This window comes from Varroa destructor, unplaced genomic scaffold, assembly GCF_002443255.2.
Source record: "Varroa destructor unplaced genomic scaffold, Vdes_3.0 BEIS01000001.1, whole genome shotgun sequence".
Classification (NCBI taxonomy): domain Eukaryota; kingdom Metazoa; phylum Arthropoda; class Arachnida; order Mesostigmata; family Varroidae; genus Varroa; species Varroa destructor.
This window is the reverse complement of record NW_019211454.1, coordinates 43,421,567-43,437,009: the sequence shown is the minus strand read 5'-3', so window position 1 is coordinate 43,437,009 and position 15,443 is coordinate 43,421,567. Positions and strand designations below refer to the sequence as shown.

The 15,443-nt window shown below is 38.9% G+C and overlaps 2 protein-coding genes across 9 annotated transcripts; both read left to right on the top strand.

Annotated features, from left to right (window-relative positions):
- The first annotated feature begins 3,994 nt into the window (after positions 1-3,994).
- LOC111242889 (uncharacterized) lies at positions 3,995-10,605 on the top strand. 3 transcript variants are annotated; one of them, XM_022787813.2, is made up of 8 exons: positions 3,995-4,427; positions 5,239-5,341; positions 5,704-5,819; positions 5,979-6,167; positions 6,490-6,825; positions 7,180-7,518; positions 7,872-7,979; positions 10,204-10,605. In XM_022787813.2, the coding sequence occupies exons 2-8, from the start codon at positions 5,272-5,274 to the stop codon at positions 10,288-10,290; spliced, it is 1,245 nt and encodes a 414-aa protein (XP_022643548.1). In that variant the 5' UTR covers positions 3,995-4,427; positions 5,239-5,271; the 3' UTR covers positions 10,291-10,605. The 3 variants fall into 3 exon arrangements, with proteins under 3 accessions (XP_022643548.1, XP_022643547.1, XP_086830874.1); XM_022787812.2 differs by having other exon boundaries at positions 3,996-4,407; XM_086974748.1 differs by lacking the exon at positions 3,995-4,427 and adding an exon at positions 4,477-4,646.
- Positions 10,606-12,157: 1,552 nt separating this feature from the next.
- LOC111242891 (histone acetyltransferase p300-like) lies at positions 12,158-15,392 on the top strand. Of its 6 annotated transcripts, none has more exons than XM_022787818.2 (4): positions 12,158-12,312; positions 13,004-13,190; positions 13,805-14,349; positions 14,774-15,392. In XM_022787818.2, the coding sequence occupies exons 2-4, from the start codon at positions 13,181-13,183 to the stop codon at positions 15,137-15,139; spliced, it is 921 nt and encodes a 306-aa protein (XP_022643553.1). In that variant the 5' UTR covers positions 12,158-12,312; positions 13,004-13,180; the 3' UTR covers positions 15,140-15,392. The 6 variants fall into 6 exon arrangements, with proteins under 6 accessions (XP_022643553.1, XP_022643555.1, XP_022643556.1 ...); XM_022787820.2 differs by having other exon boundaries at positions 12,167-12,312; positions 12,995-13,190; XM_022787821.2 differs by having other exon boundaries at positions 12,172-12,312; positions 13,007-13,190.
- Positions 15,393-15,443: the final 51 nt, after the last annotated feature.

Genomic DNA, 15,443 nt, shown 5'->3' with positions numbered 1-15,443 from the left:
TATATAGAGCCGTGGTCTTATCACATACGCTACGACAATAGAAATTCCTCCTTAGACATTAGTTTTCAATCGTGTTACCTATTGCATTGTTTTAGACAAGACTGTTACCACACTCTTGGTATTTTCAGTTTTACGCCCGGTATCGCCAAGGCTTTTCTTCAGACGTCTGGCTCTTAGTGCGAAACGCAGTATATCTATGCCCGGATTCGAACCTAACCAGAACATGTCCCTAAGAAGAGCATACAAATGCGTTACCCACTGACCTATCACGGGGAGAAGTTGTTGGCGCTCTAAAACAAACAAAAAATTTCCACCCTTCGAAAAGAACAACGATGCACGCAAACGGGGCTAAAAGGTGTCTGACTGCACATGTTTTACGGTTGTTTCCTTTCTTTCTGACCTGTCGGGTTCACTTTGAGCCCCTGATGCCCAAGAAATGGAAACAGAATGGTTACATTTCTGCTAGGCTTCGTTGACGTCTTATTCAGCTTTAACGAGGTCAGTGAATACATACAGACATTAAAGAATAGCAAGGCCTATATGGTCAGGTCTTATTACAGTGTAGAATATAAAGAAAGGAAAACATCTGATTTTTCTTTTGATCTTGGTTTTCAATAAACGTCCTGAGGAATGTTATCACAGGGTAGGCCGAGTGCATTCGGAAGATGATTCCAAAGGAAAAAGGAAAGCTACAGCTGCCATTCATCTATAAAAAAATTGCCAAGAAATGTGTTCTATAGAAAATACTGTATGAATAGTCATTTTACTTTGTTTTTATCCTTTAAGAGGACAGTAGAAAAAGAACAGTGCGGTTGGACAGAAGGAAACTGATCGGTGACAGCCTGCAAGACTTTTGTCGATTATGTGACGTTTGTACCAAACTGGGGGGTCTTTGGGGAGGTCCTCCAATAGTTATTGGATCTAAATCCGCATTAGGAACGACCCAAACGACTCGCGGCCTTCGTTATGTCACATGAACTTAAGTCTTGAACTCAGCAGCAGCGAGCGCGTCAAGCCACATTCATCAAGGGAAATGTCAAGCACTGCAAAGAACACAAGAAATCTTCCGGCTTATCACTTGCACATAAGCATGAAGTTGATGACCCGGCAGCTTAAGTAGCAGTCGGTTTACAAATGCGTTCTCTAAATTCAAACCGCAGTTTAATTAAAAATCGAAATCCGCAAGGAAGAAACTCTCCACAAACGTTTCGAAAGGTAGAAACACGTCAGCCTTGTATTTCGTTACTATGTAAACAGTTATATACGCAATACGAGATTTATTACTTTGCTACAAATGATCATTATTCACTTAATGGAGCTAGTAGTTTATTATATTTATTCATTTTCCTTGGTTGCACGTTATCAAAATACTCTGAAGGGCACCAAATTGGCTTTTTGGATTATTCTGTGTTTTTACTGTATTATCGTTGGTTTATGCCCGTATAAGGCCGTATCCTTGTTTTAGATTTTGAGGTTTGGACATCGGTTATTAGTTACAAATCACATGTAATGTAACAGCCTTGCTAGTCTCCTGGTGAATTCTGCGCGGTAAAGTCATAGTTGGCGAAATAGAGTAAAAAAGGCGTACCGTTACATCCAACGATGGATCATGTACTAGCAAGAAGCACCAGTAGCACAGGGCATTCGGTAAGTTAAATTGCTATGTTTTTGTAATGACCTTGTTGCGTCGACCTGTTACGTCGGTGATGTATAAGTTAAATTAATCAACGAATGATGACTATCAGTTCCACAAATCCGTACTGTATTAGACATTAAATAGTTTTATTAATTACGCTTCTTAATTGTATGAAGTCTAGTGAAAAAAGTACATTTAAAAAGAAACTTCCCACAGTTATATTCAAGTATTGGAATTAATTGTGTAGCTTTAAGATGTAGACATACATATTTTGTAATACCTTTCAATAACTATTCATTATCATTTGATTGTTAAGTAGCCGTACACATAAATGGTTTCTGATCATATGAGTTGTCTTTTGTTTTTGTTTTTATTTAAGTTAACGTATGGTATACGTACGGAATACGCAGATCATCTGGCTCTAAGAATTGTGAATATATTATATGTAGTGATTTTCTGTAGCGTGCGACGTTCCAGTACATACGGTGTGCTCAACGAGTAAACTACTTGTCGTTAGTTTATATGTGATAGACTGCGCTGATACGCTCCATACTGAACCTAAAAATATGCTCAGTCTTCATCTGCATTGTGACGTAATTACTTTGGAGATGCAGCGATTTATCATGGCATCGTGCAAGATCTCCTTTAAAGCATTACTTTTTACTGACTTGATACTATTTTTTGACTATTTATTTTTGACCGAAGATCTGATTGCGAAGGTCCATGCAGAAACAAAGATCTTCGCTTGCAAAAGGACAAACCCGTCGCCTAATATTGCATTAATAGAAAAGGCTAGAGCACGACGAAAGCTGCACAGATGAGTGCTATCTTTTTAGTCGGATAATATACCCTGGTAAAGGATGTCTTGATTAAAAGTTTCATTGCAGGACTACCGCAAAACATTATTTTAAAAGCTTTGGAAACGGGTAATTAATTTTTTTTCCTTTACAACCAATGAATTGGCGAAAATTTACCTTCCATAATAATGATACGGGGATAAGTTAGTGAAAAACTATATTTTTTATAAACAAGTTTAGCGGGCTCGATTATCAGCAAAAATATTGACATTTACGCTGTTTAGCTGAGAGGTGCGATTTATTCTTTTCTGACCTGCAAAAACCAAGTCGAGTGCGGTTGCCTCACAAGTCACAACGCTGTCCTTTCAACGTTTGGGCTACAAAATGTAGTTTTAGAATAAAAAGCGTTTCATTATTAAACACGTTTTGTTTGTGCAGAGGTAAAAAGCTAATTATATTTATAATAAAGGTAACATCAAATAGCGGCCAACTATGTGCGACGGATTATAAAAAAGAAATTACTGCGCCCGATTTACGATCAACCCAATTAACATTACGCTCAACAAAGAAAAACGCCAAGAGCAAAAGTATTTGCCTAAGCAGTTCCATCTTCCGCAGAGCTCTTTCCATAATGAAGCTTTAGCTAACCATAAAAAAATCAGCCCAATCCGGCCAAGAGGTACTTTTTTTTGGGTTGGACAGGCTCGAATCTAGACCGGCACGGACCCCAATAGTGCATTTATTTAACGTCTTGCCCCTCGAAAAACAAAAAAGCTATTGCAAACACACCGTTTGAAATTTTTTATTATCATCGAATGCCTTCCTACCTCGATCGACTTCCCATCAAACGTTCTATATTATTACATTACATTATCAAAGTTGATAGTGAACTGCAGTAAAAAGAGAAATAAAACATAGCTAAGCGGTAAGCAGACGAAGAACTGGTCCTTAAAGATAAATGTGTCCATTGGTTTCCTGTGCGGCCATTGATGGCGTTTCTTCCTACCTCCTAGCTCGTTGGTCATTTTTGTTGCTTTTGTACTGCTAGCCTTATTCAAATCTCTTGTGCTAAAAACCTAGCCTCTGGAAGGGGAAAAATATGCTTTGTTCTGACTATTTTTGCAAAATATTCCAACTTATCAAGCTCTCCTCCCAAACTCTCATTGCCCAATCAGATAAAACGCTAGCTTACTTTCCCGAAGCTCGCAGATAAGCTTCATTCATTTGTGAACCTGATTAAAAACTTCGCTTGAACACTTGATTTGTAAGATTAGAAAAATCATTGAACTGTGATTGTGACAGAACAGAACGAGATCTGATTTAACGTTCTCAATCAGAGTGCGCCTAACGAAAACTGCGGTTTTTCGAGGCTACAATGTTACTATCGGTTTTCAGATTGGCGCCATTACATATTGATATAGCGTAACCCTGTGCAGTCTAGAACGAGCTTAATATTCATCTGTGACTGACTGATCTTATCTCGATTCCATTTGAGCTGACGGCAAATCGAAGCCATAACAAGACCCGTAAAGTGTTTGTTATTGTACGTAGCGGGGTTATTGTTGTGATCATGAAGGCCTCCAGTGCTCATTCTCGCGTCTTATACTTGCTTTATGTTGGATGCCTGCTACATTTAACCCAGACATTGACTATACAGTTGTGATGTTTCTGATGCTCGAACAGGAAAGTATTCGGGAGGTTGAGTTCACTTGTCGATCAGAAACCTGCAATAAATTCGACGTAGTTGGTATCGTAAATTAGCAATAGGATAGCAAATAGTGGAAGTGTCATTTCGAGCGATCAGCTTCGGCTTAACTGGGCAGTTCCAGCCCATTGTACTACTACGAAGCACTCACATGTGTTCTGCGTGAGCGGGTCCCCAGAATGGGCGCCGATTCCAAATGGAACATTGTAAGCAGGGACTATCCGTAACTGCCATTCAATACCACCAGTCGTAGTCGCTTTGCGTCCGTCGTAAGTGACCAATATATTACGTACGTTTTATTTTTGCTTCTAACATTCAAAAGGAAAATGTGTACGTGTCTGTGATTGCAATGAAAGTCATTAGCGATTAGTGATAGCGTTACGTAAATTATTTGTGAATCTTGGAACGGTGTCGATAGTTGAAGTGATTATCTTTGCCGGCTATAGGCACAAATGTTTCATACATTGTACACACTACATTGTGTAAATCCCTACGAACACGAAACGCAGTGAGAGGATATTATGTCCCATTCTGTTGAAGGGATCATATGTTATTAATAGATTTTGGATTAACTTCCTGTAATCGTTTTAAAATATACGTCAATATTGCTCGTACATGGTCTTTTTTAACTTGACAGTTTCGTTTCTGGGTAGCTTGTACGCTTCAATATTAAAAAAAAAAAGTCGTCTTTGTCTTTATGCTTTTCATCAGTTTTTTATTTGATCTTCATAATTATACCGACTGTATCCGAAGTGAACAAAAGCAGACGTTAATTCTATGCGCTGGCGCTTTCAATTGCTAAAGGCACAGATCTTGCTTGTATAGCAAATGCTATCGATCTTTTCTGCAGTGTATCGTTTTTACGTGAAACTTCTCGTAGTTATTGTTATTGCGGTTTATAACAAAACTCGAATTCCATACAGTTTCATTTAATGTGTAACATTCATAGCAGACATAAGCAGAGTACGTTTTTTTCACAGTTTCCAATTGCATAAAAATGTTGGGCTTGCATTTGGCTTTCTTTTAGTGCTCACAGTATCTACTAAGTTACTCAATTGATATAACTTGTGACAAAATATTTTGTCTGGCACTGCCTTAAGGTAAGCGTGAGGCGCGGTAATTAGATCGCCAGAATGGACAGCCAATTGTTCACACAGGCACTTTACGATCTCGGCAAGCAGTTATTGGAAAAGGCTCGAAACGGTATGTAGCATCTTCATTAATATTGCATTTTTATGCAGAAGAATTTATCTCAGTTATTACTGTTCCACTATATTATAAGGATATATATGGTATTGGTATTCGTAGAAAGTGTTCTTCTTTCTCTAATCTCCACTCTTTCTATGCAAGCAATAGGGCTCTTGGCGTTAAAAGTCTAAACTAATTATCATAAGTAGTAGAATAACGGAATAACTTATTACTGCTCAACGATTGTGTAATGTAATGAATACAATCTTAGGCATACCCATAAATGGGTAAACGAAACAATCCTGATTTCCGAAATACTTTTTTTTAATGGCACTGCGCGTAAATATCGCTTATAATTGTGCTGCACCTCATTATAGGGGAAACTGAAGAGGTGCGTGCACTTATGGCCAATGGTGCCCCCTTTACGGCAGATTGGCTTGGAACCTCTCCTCTTCATATGGCAGCTGCGAGCGGACACGTAGAAACATGCGAGGTAACCTATTTCGGAACTGTGATTTTTTTTCAGGCTTGTAGTACTCCGTTCATTGATCTGATAAATCTTTGGTGAATTAAAACCGACTTGTCAAGTTATATGCTTATTTAGTTTCCAAAAAGCTAAAGTACTAATTTCTCACAATTATGTTTGTTTCAGATTTTGTTACGAGCCGGATGTTCGAGGGATGCGCGAACTAAGGTGGATAAGACTCCATTACATCTGGCCGCCTACGAAGGCCATGGAGCGGTAGTTGAACTGCTTGTGAAGCATGGAGCATCATTGGAAGCAAGGGACATGCTGTTGATGACACCGTTGCACTGGGCCGTCGAAAAGGGACACATCGATGTGAGCAGCAATTTAATTCTTACAAAAATTAAAGAAGACAAAAATGCCTGAAAGATTTTTCATAAGATGTATGCAAACTTACCAGTTACTGTTTCCGCATTATTAGATAGAAGTAGATTTGATATGAAAGCAAGCTAAGGTTCGTGAATGGACAATGGTGTATTGCAACAGTACGAGGTGCATGGCATACTATATCTTGATTATAATCGTAAAGGTAGTGTAAATGTGCTAATAGTAATCGTAATAATCTAATGGAGACAAGATTTTTTCCTATTAGGAACTTTTTGTTTCGAAAAATGACTCGCTATTTTGATATTTCTAGGTAATTCGGACTCTACTACGATTCGGCGCATCACAAGAAATGGTTTCCAAATTTGAACTTTCTCCGATGGACATTGCGCTGCAAAGTGAACGCAAAGATATAATTGAGTTGCTGCAGGAGTATCTTCTAAGTCCAGCCACTGTTAGTAATGCGGTGGCGTCCATCTTTACCCCTTCGTCAGGCAGTGGCAAACAGGCGACTCTAACAATTCCCCAGGTCAGCTCCGTTACTGAAGTGCCGGTCACAGTGACGATGGGTCCTCTGCCTGCTTCTGAAAACCCTGCAGTTATGCGTAAAGTATTGGGCAACAACAAGGTTATTAAACTCTCGGGACAGGTAAGCTGATTCTTTTACCCTTTGTGATCATTTGGTTACATTATGACCTATTTTTCTTCACGGGTGTGTAACTAACTTGTTGTCCGTTTGGCCATTCCAATTTCATCTTATAACCACAGAATTAGATACTTGGTTATTCGCTAGAATTTGAAGCTCTGGACGATATTTCCGTCCATGCCACATGAAAAAGGTTTTGTGTGTGCTGGAACAGTGTGCCATTCAGGATTCGATCCTTTCCACAGGCTCAGGAAAGTTGAAGTAAGCAAAAAAACTAAAGCAGTTCTCACGTCAGTTATTTAAAGTGTCAATAACTCTGCCATTAATAATCGTTTTTTTTTTAATTTTCTCCCACAGAAAGTCATTCCAGTTGATAGATTGCAACCAACGCCAACGACACCTGTGCGTAAAGTGGCAACTGCAGCAGCGGCCACATCTACTGCCACAAATGAAAAGGGCTCCTATCTCACGGCTCTAGAAGCGCTCGAGCAGGCCGCTGGCAGCGGGGCTGTCAGTGAGGCGGCCATACAATTTCTTGCGCAGGCGCAGGGCATTCGTGCCGCCGAGGTAGGCTTGCAGGACGAGGATAATCTAGTTGCTAGCGCCCCTGAAAACGGTCAGACAATACAACTTAGCCATATGGGGCGACTTGCACTCGTCAACGCTGCGGCTAACGCGAGCGCTTCTACCGAAAAGGTGAAAAAATGTTATTTGATATAATGTCGTGTATTGCGGTAGCACGGGATATGCCGTTGCGTATTATGATAGCATCATAGAGGTTTGTTGAGAGAAAAATAACATAGATCTTCCGAACTATTTTAGTAGATAACGTCAGTTTTATGGGATCTTATGGATGTTTAGGAACTTTATTGTACCCGGTACTACAGTAGTAAAGATTACGTAATACAAGAGATTTGTATCCCTGAACACCTACTACGATGTGTTTATTTGTTAACGAAGACGTACTTGTTTGAGAAGCATTTACAAGGAATGGATTCACTCAAAGGTCTTATTTATATATGGATCGTTTTTTATTACAATGACTGCAGATAATTATTGTAAATTCGACAAATGACGAAGATCGTATCAGCCTACAGCAACAGCTGGAAGAGATGCGACGAGAGGCTGAGCGGTATAAACGAGCCCTACACGAAAAGGTACTAACAGGAAAGATTTGGCATTTGTTCGTATACTCCTTTGGTCAAAGCATAGGTATAGATAGATCAGATGTAGATTAAGTTATAAAACTTAAAAAAGAATTGCAGACTAACGTGTCATATGCTGAATAAAGTATATAAATTAATTGAATAATGAGCGTATAGTGCATGGTCGCGAATCAATCACTGAAGTGGCGAAAGGGGGGGGGGGGGTAGATCTATATCTATATACAGCCCCAGAGGTGGTTAATATTACACGAATTCTGACCTTACTTAAAAATTACGTCAAGCTTTCAAAATAGTTTTATATAAATCAAGGCGACCCTCTGTGTGTGATTCGTACTTCAATGGCGATACAGCTAAGTAGCTTTGTCATTTCGTCCTCGTTATGGGAACTGATACATTGTAGGCACTATTCTATAGGCAATTTTTTCAAATAAAAAAAGAGGGACCAAAAAAGCAACGCCACGAATTAATTATACACAATGAGTTTTGGAGATATATGTCTATATACACCCCAGAGGTGGTTAATATTACACGAATTCTGACCTTACTTAAAAATTACGTCAAGCTTTCAAAATAGTTTTATATAAATCAAGACGACCCTCTGTGTGTGATTCGTACTTCAATGGCGATATAGCTAAGTAGCTTTGTCATTTCGTCCTCGTTATGGGAACTGGTACATTGTAGGCACTATTCTATAGGCAATTTTTTTAAATAAAAAAAGAGGGACCAAAAAAGCAACGCCACGAATTAATTATACACAATGAGTTTTGGAGATATATGTCTATATACACCCCCAGAGGTGGTTAATATTACACGAATTCTGACCTTACTTAAAAATTACGTCAAGCTTTCAAAATAGTTTTATATAAATCAAGACGACCCTCTGTGTGTGATTCGTACTTCAATGGCGATATAGCTAAGTAGCTTTGTCATTTCGTCCTCGTTATGGGAACTGGTACATTGTAGGCACTATTCTATAGGCAATTTTTTTAAATAAAAAAAGAGGGACCAAAAAAGCAACGCCACGAATTAATTATACACAATGAGTTTTGGAGATATATGTCTATATACACCCCCAGAGGTGGTTAATATTACACGAATTCTGACCTTACTTAAAAATTACGTCAAGCTTTCAAAATAGTTTTATATAAATCAAGACGACCCTCTGTGTGTGATTCGTACTTCAATGGCGATATAGCTAAGTAGCTTTGTCATTTCGTCCTCGTTATGGGAACTGGTACATTGTAGGCACTATTCTATAGGCAATTTTTTTAAATAAAAAAAGAGGGACCAAAAAAGCAACGCCACGAATTAATTATACACAATGAGTTTTGGAGATATATGTCTATATACACCCCCAGAGGTGGTTAATATTACACGAATTCTGACCTTACTTAAAAATTACGTCAAGCTTTCAAAATAGTTTTATATAAATCAAGACGACCCTCTGTGTGTGATTCGTACTTCAATGGCGATATAGCTAAGTAGCTTTGTCATTTCGTCCTCGTTATGGGAACTGGTACATTGTAGGCACTATTCTATAGGCAATTTTTTTAAATAAAAAAAGAGGGACCAAAAAAGCAACGCCACGAATTAATTATACACAATGAGTTTTGGAGATATATGTCTATATACACCCCCAGAGGTGGTTAATATTACACGAATTCTGACCTTACTTAAAAATTACGTCAAGCTTTCAAAATAGTTTTATATAAATCAAGACGACCCTCTGTGTGTGATTCGTACTTCAATGGCGATATAGCTAAGTAGCTTTGTCATTTCGTCCTCGTTATGGGAACTGGTACATTGTAGGCACTATTCTATAGGCAATTTTTTTAAATAAAAAAAGAGGGACCAAAAAAGCAACGCCACGAATTAATTATACACAATGAGTTTTGGAGATATATGTCTATATACACCCCAGAGGTGGTTAATATTACACGAATTCTGACCTTACTTAAAAATTACGTCAAGCTTTCAAAATAGTTTTATATAAATCAAGACGACCCCCTGTGTGTGATTCGTACTTCAATGGCGATATAGCTAAGTAGCTTTGTCATTTCGTTCTCGTTATGGGAACTGGTACATTCTAGACACTATTCTATAGGCAATTTTTTCAAAAAAAAAAAAGGAGGGACCAAAAAAGTAACGCCAGGAATTAATCGTACACAATGAGTTTTGGAGTCTTCATTTCTGTTTTTGTTGGCTTGCGTTTCAGGAAAAAGAGGCTGAGGAATACAAAAAACGTTTGCGGTTATCCAACGAGGTAGAGATTATTCCTGGTGATGATACTGGAAGTTTTTGAGAAAAACAAAAGTTAGCGTGAATTGTGTCTCTCCAATCATTTTGCATAATCAATATGGCAGCCTGAACAGCTAAATCATCCCATCAGTGTCTTATACCAGTCGATAGTCCAATTATTCGTTAAAACTTTGCCCTCACTCTAATAAGGAATGCAAACAAGCATGCCGCAGACTGACGTCATCAGCTCGTTTCTGAGACAAATAGGAACAATCAATTTCAACAATCAACTGTAAATACGATGTATGTACATTCATATAAACTAATTCGTTCTTTACTATTATATTGTTAATAAAAAAATATTTCGAGAAGAGCATTATATGGTCGTATTTAATTGTTATATTTAGGATAGTGCTATATCATGGCTTGTGGTAAGCAAAAGAAAGGCAGCTGTGGCTTAAATCAATTTTGGGAAGAGAGTTTGTTCGTTCGATGCCTTGCGAAAATAGCCTAGTGATAGAAAGGTTGTTACGTCTGTGCTAAGGCTGTTCGTTATTCGGTTGAGCAAAATACTTAAGTAATCAGTAATTTGAAAGCCATGATCGTCTACTTTTTCGGTTCAGGTAGGATATATATGTGTCCCTTATTCTATATTTTTGCCGCTATTCTTTATACCACCTATAACACATTCTCTGTTTGGTGTCTTAGTTTGCTTATTGACGCGGGACAAGATTGTTCTATATTCCATAAACAATTTTCCATTTTCTCCCTTTAATCAACTGCTTGAAGTGTTTCAAATAGTTGATTAGAGGGTGGTTTCGATTCCACTTGGTCAAAAAATTTTTAATTTTATTACAAAGTCCCCATCTTCTTTAATTATCTTGCACTCGCATGGCCCTATCCCATGAGAGCACTTCACTATTTAGCATTTCAAACTGGTTGCCAACTAAGAAGAACTCTATTAATACCGAAAGTACTTATATCGGAAACATAATATTTTGACTTACTTAGACTGATTTATATCTGTACGTTAATGTCACTATGCTATGGAATGCAATTTCTGTTATTTAGTCTTTGTTTCCGATATATTTGAGCGTCAGTAGCTAACGCTGCGTCATTTACACGACTAAATACACCGAAACATTTACCAGTAATATGGAATTACTAAGAGCTACATTTTGGACACAAATAAATGGTCGTAATTTCCTAAAGACTGTTATCTGAAGGTCATAGAGTCGTATGCAAATGCACTCTTTGCAGGGTAACACTGCAAAGCTGATTTATTTATGCGACTAATTCTGTTTGTAAATGGAAATATTGTGTACAAGACAAATATTTATTGCAAATCCATTCGCAGAGTCAACCCGTCTAGTTCTGTACAAAGCATGCAGCAAATCGTATTTTGTCTTTATTTGTCACAGGGATACAGAAGCTTCTCTCAGTCAAAACTTGCACGTCATGTGATCTATAAAACCGGTTGAGTCTCAAGACGGTAATATTTTAGCCAGCAGATTAGTTATCAGAACAGACACTAAGATGCCTTAAAATTAAGCTGATTCAGGACGCTGATAATAAATCACCGTTACGTGAACATCCGAGAAAAGTTAAGATCTTCATTAAAACTGTAAAAGCGAGTAACTCGAGAACTAGGCGTTTGTGAACACTTATCACACTACATTGTATACCATATACTTATATACCATTATATATTATACTTTTCAAAACGTCAGCTCCTGTATTCTTATTAAAAATATCAGCCAGATTAGAGCTCACAGAACTTATTCTAAGCTTGATGAATCCTACATCCGATATAACCCACTCTGCATTCATATGGCATAATATTGCAGCCATGCAGTCTAGGAATGGGTCTACCAAACTATTGCCGACATTAGCGTCGACTCGCGCCTCTTCTGTTTGTAGCCACCTTTCGCCTTTTGCAGCTAAAATTTTCGAAATTATGCGATGATATACCGCCATAGTTTGTTTTGGCAGGCGCGCCTGTACAGATGGACCGATACACGGACTGGTAGACAAGCGCTCGGCCATTCATTATCCTGTAGTCCCTACTCCACATTCGGCTGATCGGGTGAGTTTGGCACCGGAACCGGGCATATGTGTACCCGGGCAGTTAAACGGCGATGCCCGCAGCTGTTTGGACAAGTGGAACGTTGTGAACCACAGTGAACTTAGGCTGTATTTTTACGTCTCAGCCCCCTTTTCTTTTGCGTCAAAAGCGCCATTGACGCCAAATGTCAAATACACATTAATATAGTAAAATGGATGATATTAGAGGTAGATTACTACAGCAATAGCGCACGTCAGTATGAGTAAAAATGATGACGAGACCTTAGTGTATTTTTGATGGCATAAATGACCTTTGCTATTGGTACACATGTATCAATATATTATAATTACATTCCGAGTAAACGAAACGTGTTTCAGATGTGTTACAAAGAGAATTTCCAGCTGTGCACTTCGTTCACTTAGTTTCTACGGTAGTATGTCAGTACAGTAACTGTAATGTGACAGTCTCTGGAAAACTGAACACTTAGTACTAGATGATAGTTTTTTAAACATTTATAACGCCAATTCGGTATGAGCTGTATGCATGCAAATGAGATATGAAAAAACTTAAGAATTATCCGTAATGACCAACTGAGCCACGACAAGCGCGGGATGCGCACTGTTATAGTACACAAGTCAAAACAAAGTATCGTCGGGTAGCTGCCATCACCAGAAGTTTTCCACCACGGTATCAACTGTAGTAGATGTTTCAGAAGGTGTTGAAGACGACAAGGCCTAATGTGTATCCGTGCTACTATGCCCGTATGAAGTGGGCTCGTGCAAGGTAGATAGCTAATCTAAGAATGGACCGTAAATCGAAGCAAAAAGAAGGAGCTTAAAACTTTTAATAAGCTACGAGGAAAGCACTGGACAAGTGATCACATACGGAGATGCCCCTGAGTGAGTAAAGAGTGACATGCTCGAACTAACATAGCTACTAGGAAATGTAGGTGTGGTTATTTTAGTGTACTAAATAGGTTGAATCCGTAGTTTAAGGCCGTAGTCAGCAGCAGAACGCAGATGGTACAGTCGAGTGCGATGTTATCTCTCTAACCGAGAATTAAATCTGGCAATAGTGTACATTTCTTGCTAATAATAACTGTTCGTGTTTCTGACATTTCCTCATATACAAAAACATCTAGAAAGCCGTGTATATTATATGATATATTCAGTTGTGATAATTAACTATTAAAACGCATGCAACAGTCAGATAGACAGGCGGGCTTGATTCGTAGTCAATTGATTTTTAGCCAGCGGCTCTCAATATTCAAGTTAACACCGCTGTAGTAAAAAAGAATGTGATGTCTTATCATAAATAACTGGTCAGTTTGCCGTATGCGCCGCCATCATTTATATTCTCAAGTAAAGTTCTAAGCAGCTGCACTTCCTTCTATAATACGCAGCCGTTCTAAAAATAATCATTAGCAATATGTTACATAACTTGTTCACGCTAATGTTTCATTGAATTACCGGTAACCGCGCGTTTTTTACTGGCGTTTTTGTAATACTTTTAGGAGATCCGTTTGAGCCGGGAGATGGTCTTTCTGTAAGATCATTTCAGAAACATCTATGCCTTGCCTTGCATGCCCGAAGATGCCGACGTCCGGAAGGACAGTGCGGGGTTTCATACTGCAGCACAATGAAGACTGTGCTCGATCACATTACGCAGTGCGTGGGTCCTGGAGATTGCAGGGTTCCATTATGTCCCACTACACGCCGAATAATGTCGCATTGGCTTTCCTGCACCCATCTGAACTGTCCCTTGTGTAGAACGATGTTGCCGTCTCGGATTCAACGCGAGCGACCCCTTTTAGATGAATTACAAGCTCGCCGGGGACAGGCGGATTTAGCTGCTCATGGCGCCATTCAGGTTGTCCAGCCTGCTCCCCATGCTCCACTGAGGCGGTTGCTTGCACCTCAGCAGATAGCTCCCATTGAGCTGCGGGGGCTAGTTGTCGAGCGTGAAGGTAGTGCTCAAAATAGCATGTCAACAGATATGCAGCGAGTCTATGCTGGTCTAGGCTTGCCGTATTTTGCACCAACTCAGGATACGAATCAGGTGCATGATTCATACTTTTGCGGTTTATATGCAAATCTTAACCCTGTTTCGCTCACGTTGAAGACAGGTTTCTGAGTATATTTAAAAATGAAACTTAGGCAGGGACGTGTTGCATATTAATCTCTATATGAAGATAACAGAAAGATTTAATCGAGATTGTGGCGTGCTAGTTTGCTATTGTCATATTAATTTTATTTACTAAGAACTCAAAATTCCAGTTTAATAACTAGTCGCTAGAGCGCCCGTTTTATCAAGAAACCTCACCCTTATCATCGTTACCCATTTACCTTAAGTCGACGCAGCCGAAGCTTGACGAGAGCTTCATTCGCGTCCGATTTCGAGAACTATCGAGAAGTTTACTTATTTAATTAATATCTTTGTATAATTCAAACTTATTGTATCCGCTTGTTTGTTTTGGTTCTAGGAAAACCAGGAAAGGAGACCGCCATCGACCAATACGGACCGTTCACTCTCTGCAGAACTTGACTCATCATCAGGCGAACCAGAAAGGCAAAATGGCGAGGATCTAACTGATCCTAACGAATGGAAAAGTTTCGTTACCCTCGACCAACGAGAACATCTCGTTGATAAGATCGTCCAGTTCCTCTCAGATCAATACCCGTCAATCCCTCGAGTTTTCCTGAACCCCCGAATAGCTAAGAAGCTGGAGTCCTCGATGCTCGAAAAGGCCGGCTCGCGAAAAGAATACTACGATCTGGTGGCCGCGAAGATCTGCCTCATGGAACGAGAATTCCGACGCTGGCAATTGCCCCAACGCGCGGCGCATTAACAAATGGATTAACAGACTCTATCTGTTTTCGTGTTAATATTATCCGATATATATTGTTAAATTATCGTTTGTATCTCAAAGATCATTCGAAAGTAATAGAGTCACAGGATATGTTATCGGAGGTTATACCTAGTGTAATTTTATTGCGTAATGAGATAAGAATACTAATATATTAGATATATAAAAGTGTATGTAAAAGTTAGTTGTGTTCAAACACATACGTGTGTTAAATAAAGTATGAGCAAACATACAAGGATGTGCATTTATTCATTTTATACTTTAATGTACTATTTGTATAACACCA

Bases quoted from the DNA above. Each gene is read 5' to 3' on its own strand.
- LOC111242889 (XM_022787813.2), top strand. From the start codon at position 5,272: ATGGACAGCCAATTGTTCACACAGGCACTTTACGATCTCGGCAAGCAG. The intron at 6,168-6,489 runs GTGAGCAGCAAT...TGATATTTCTAG, and splicing joins TCGAAAAGGGACACATCGAT to GTAATTCGGACTCTACTACG. The intron at 7,519-7,871 runs GTGAAAAAATGT...CAATGACTGCAG, and splicing joins CGAGCGCTTCTACCGAAAAG to ATAATTATTGTAAATTCGAC.
- LOC111242891 (XM_022787818.2), top strand. The intron at 14,350-14,773 runs GTGCATGATTCA...TTTTGGTTCTAG, and splicing joins CAACTCAGGATACGAATCAG to GAAAACCAGGAAAGGAGACC.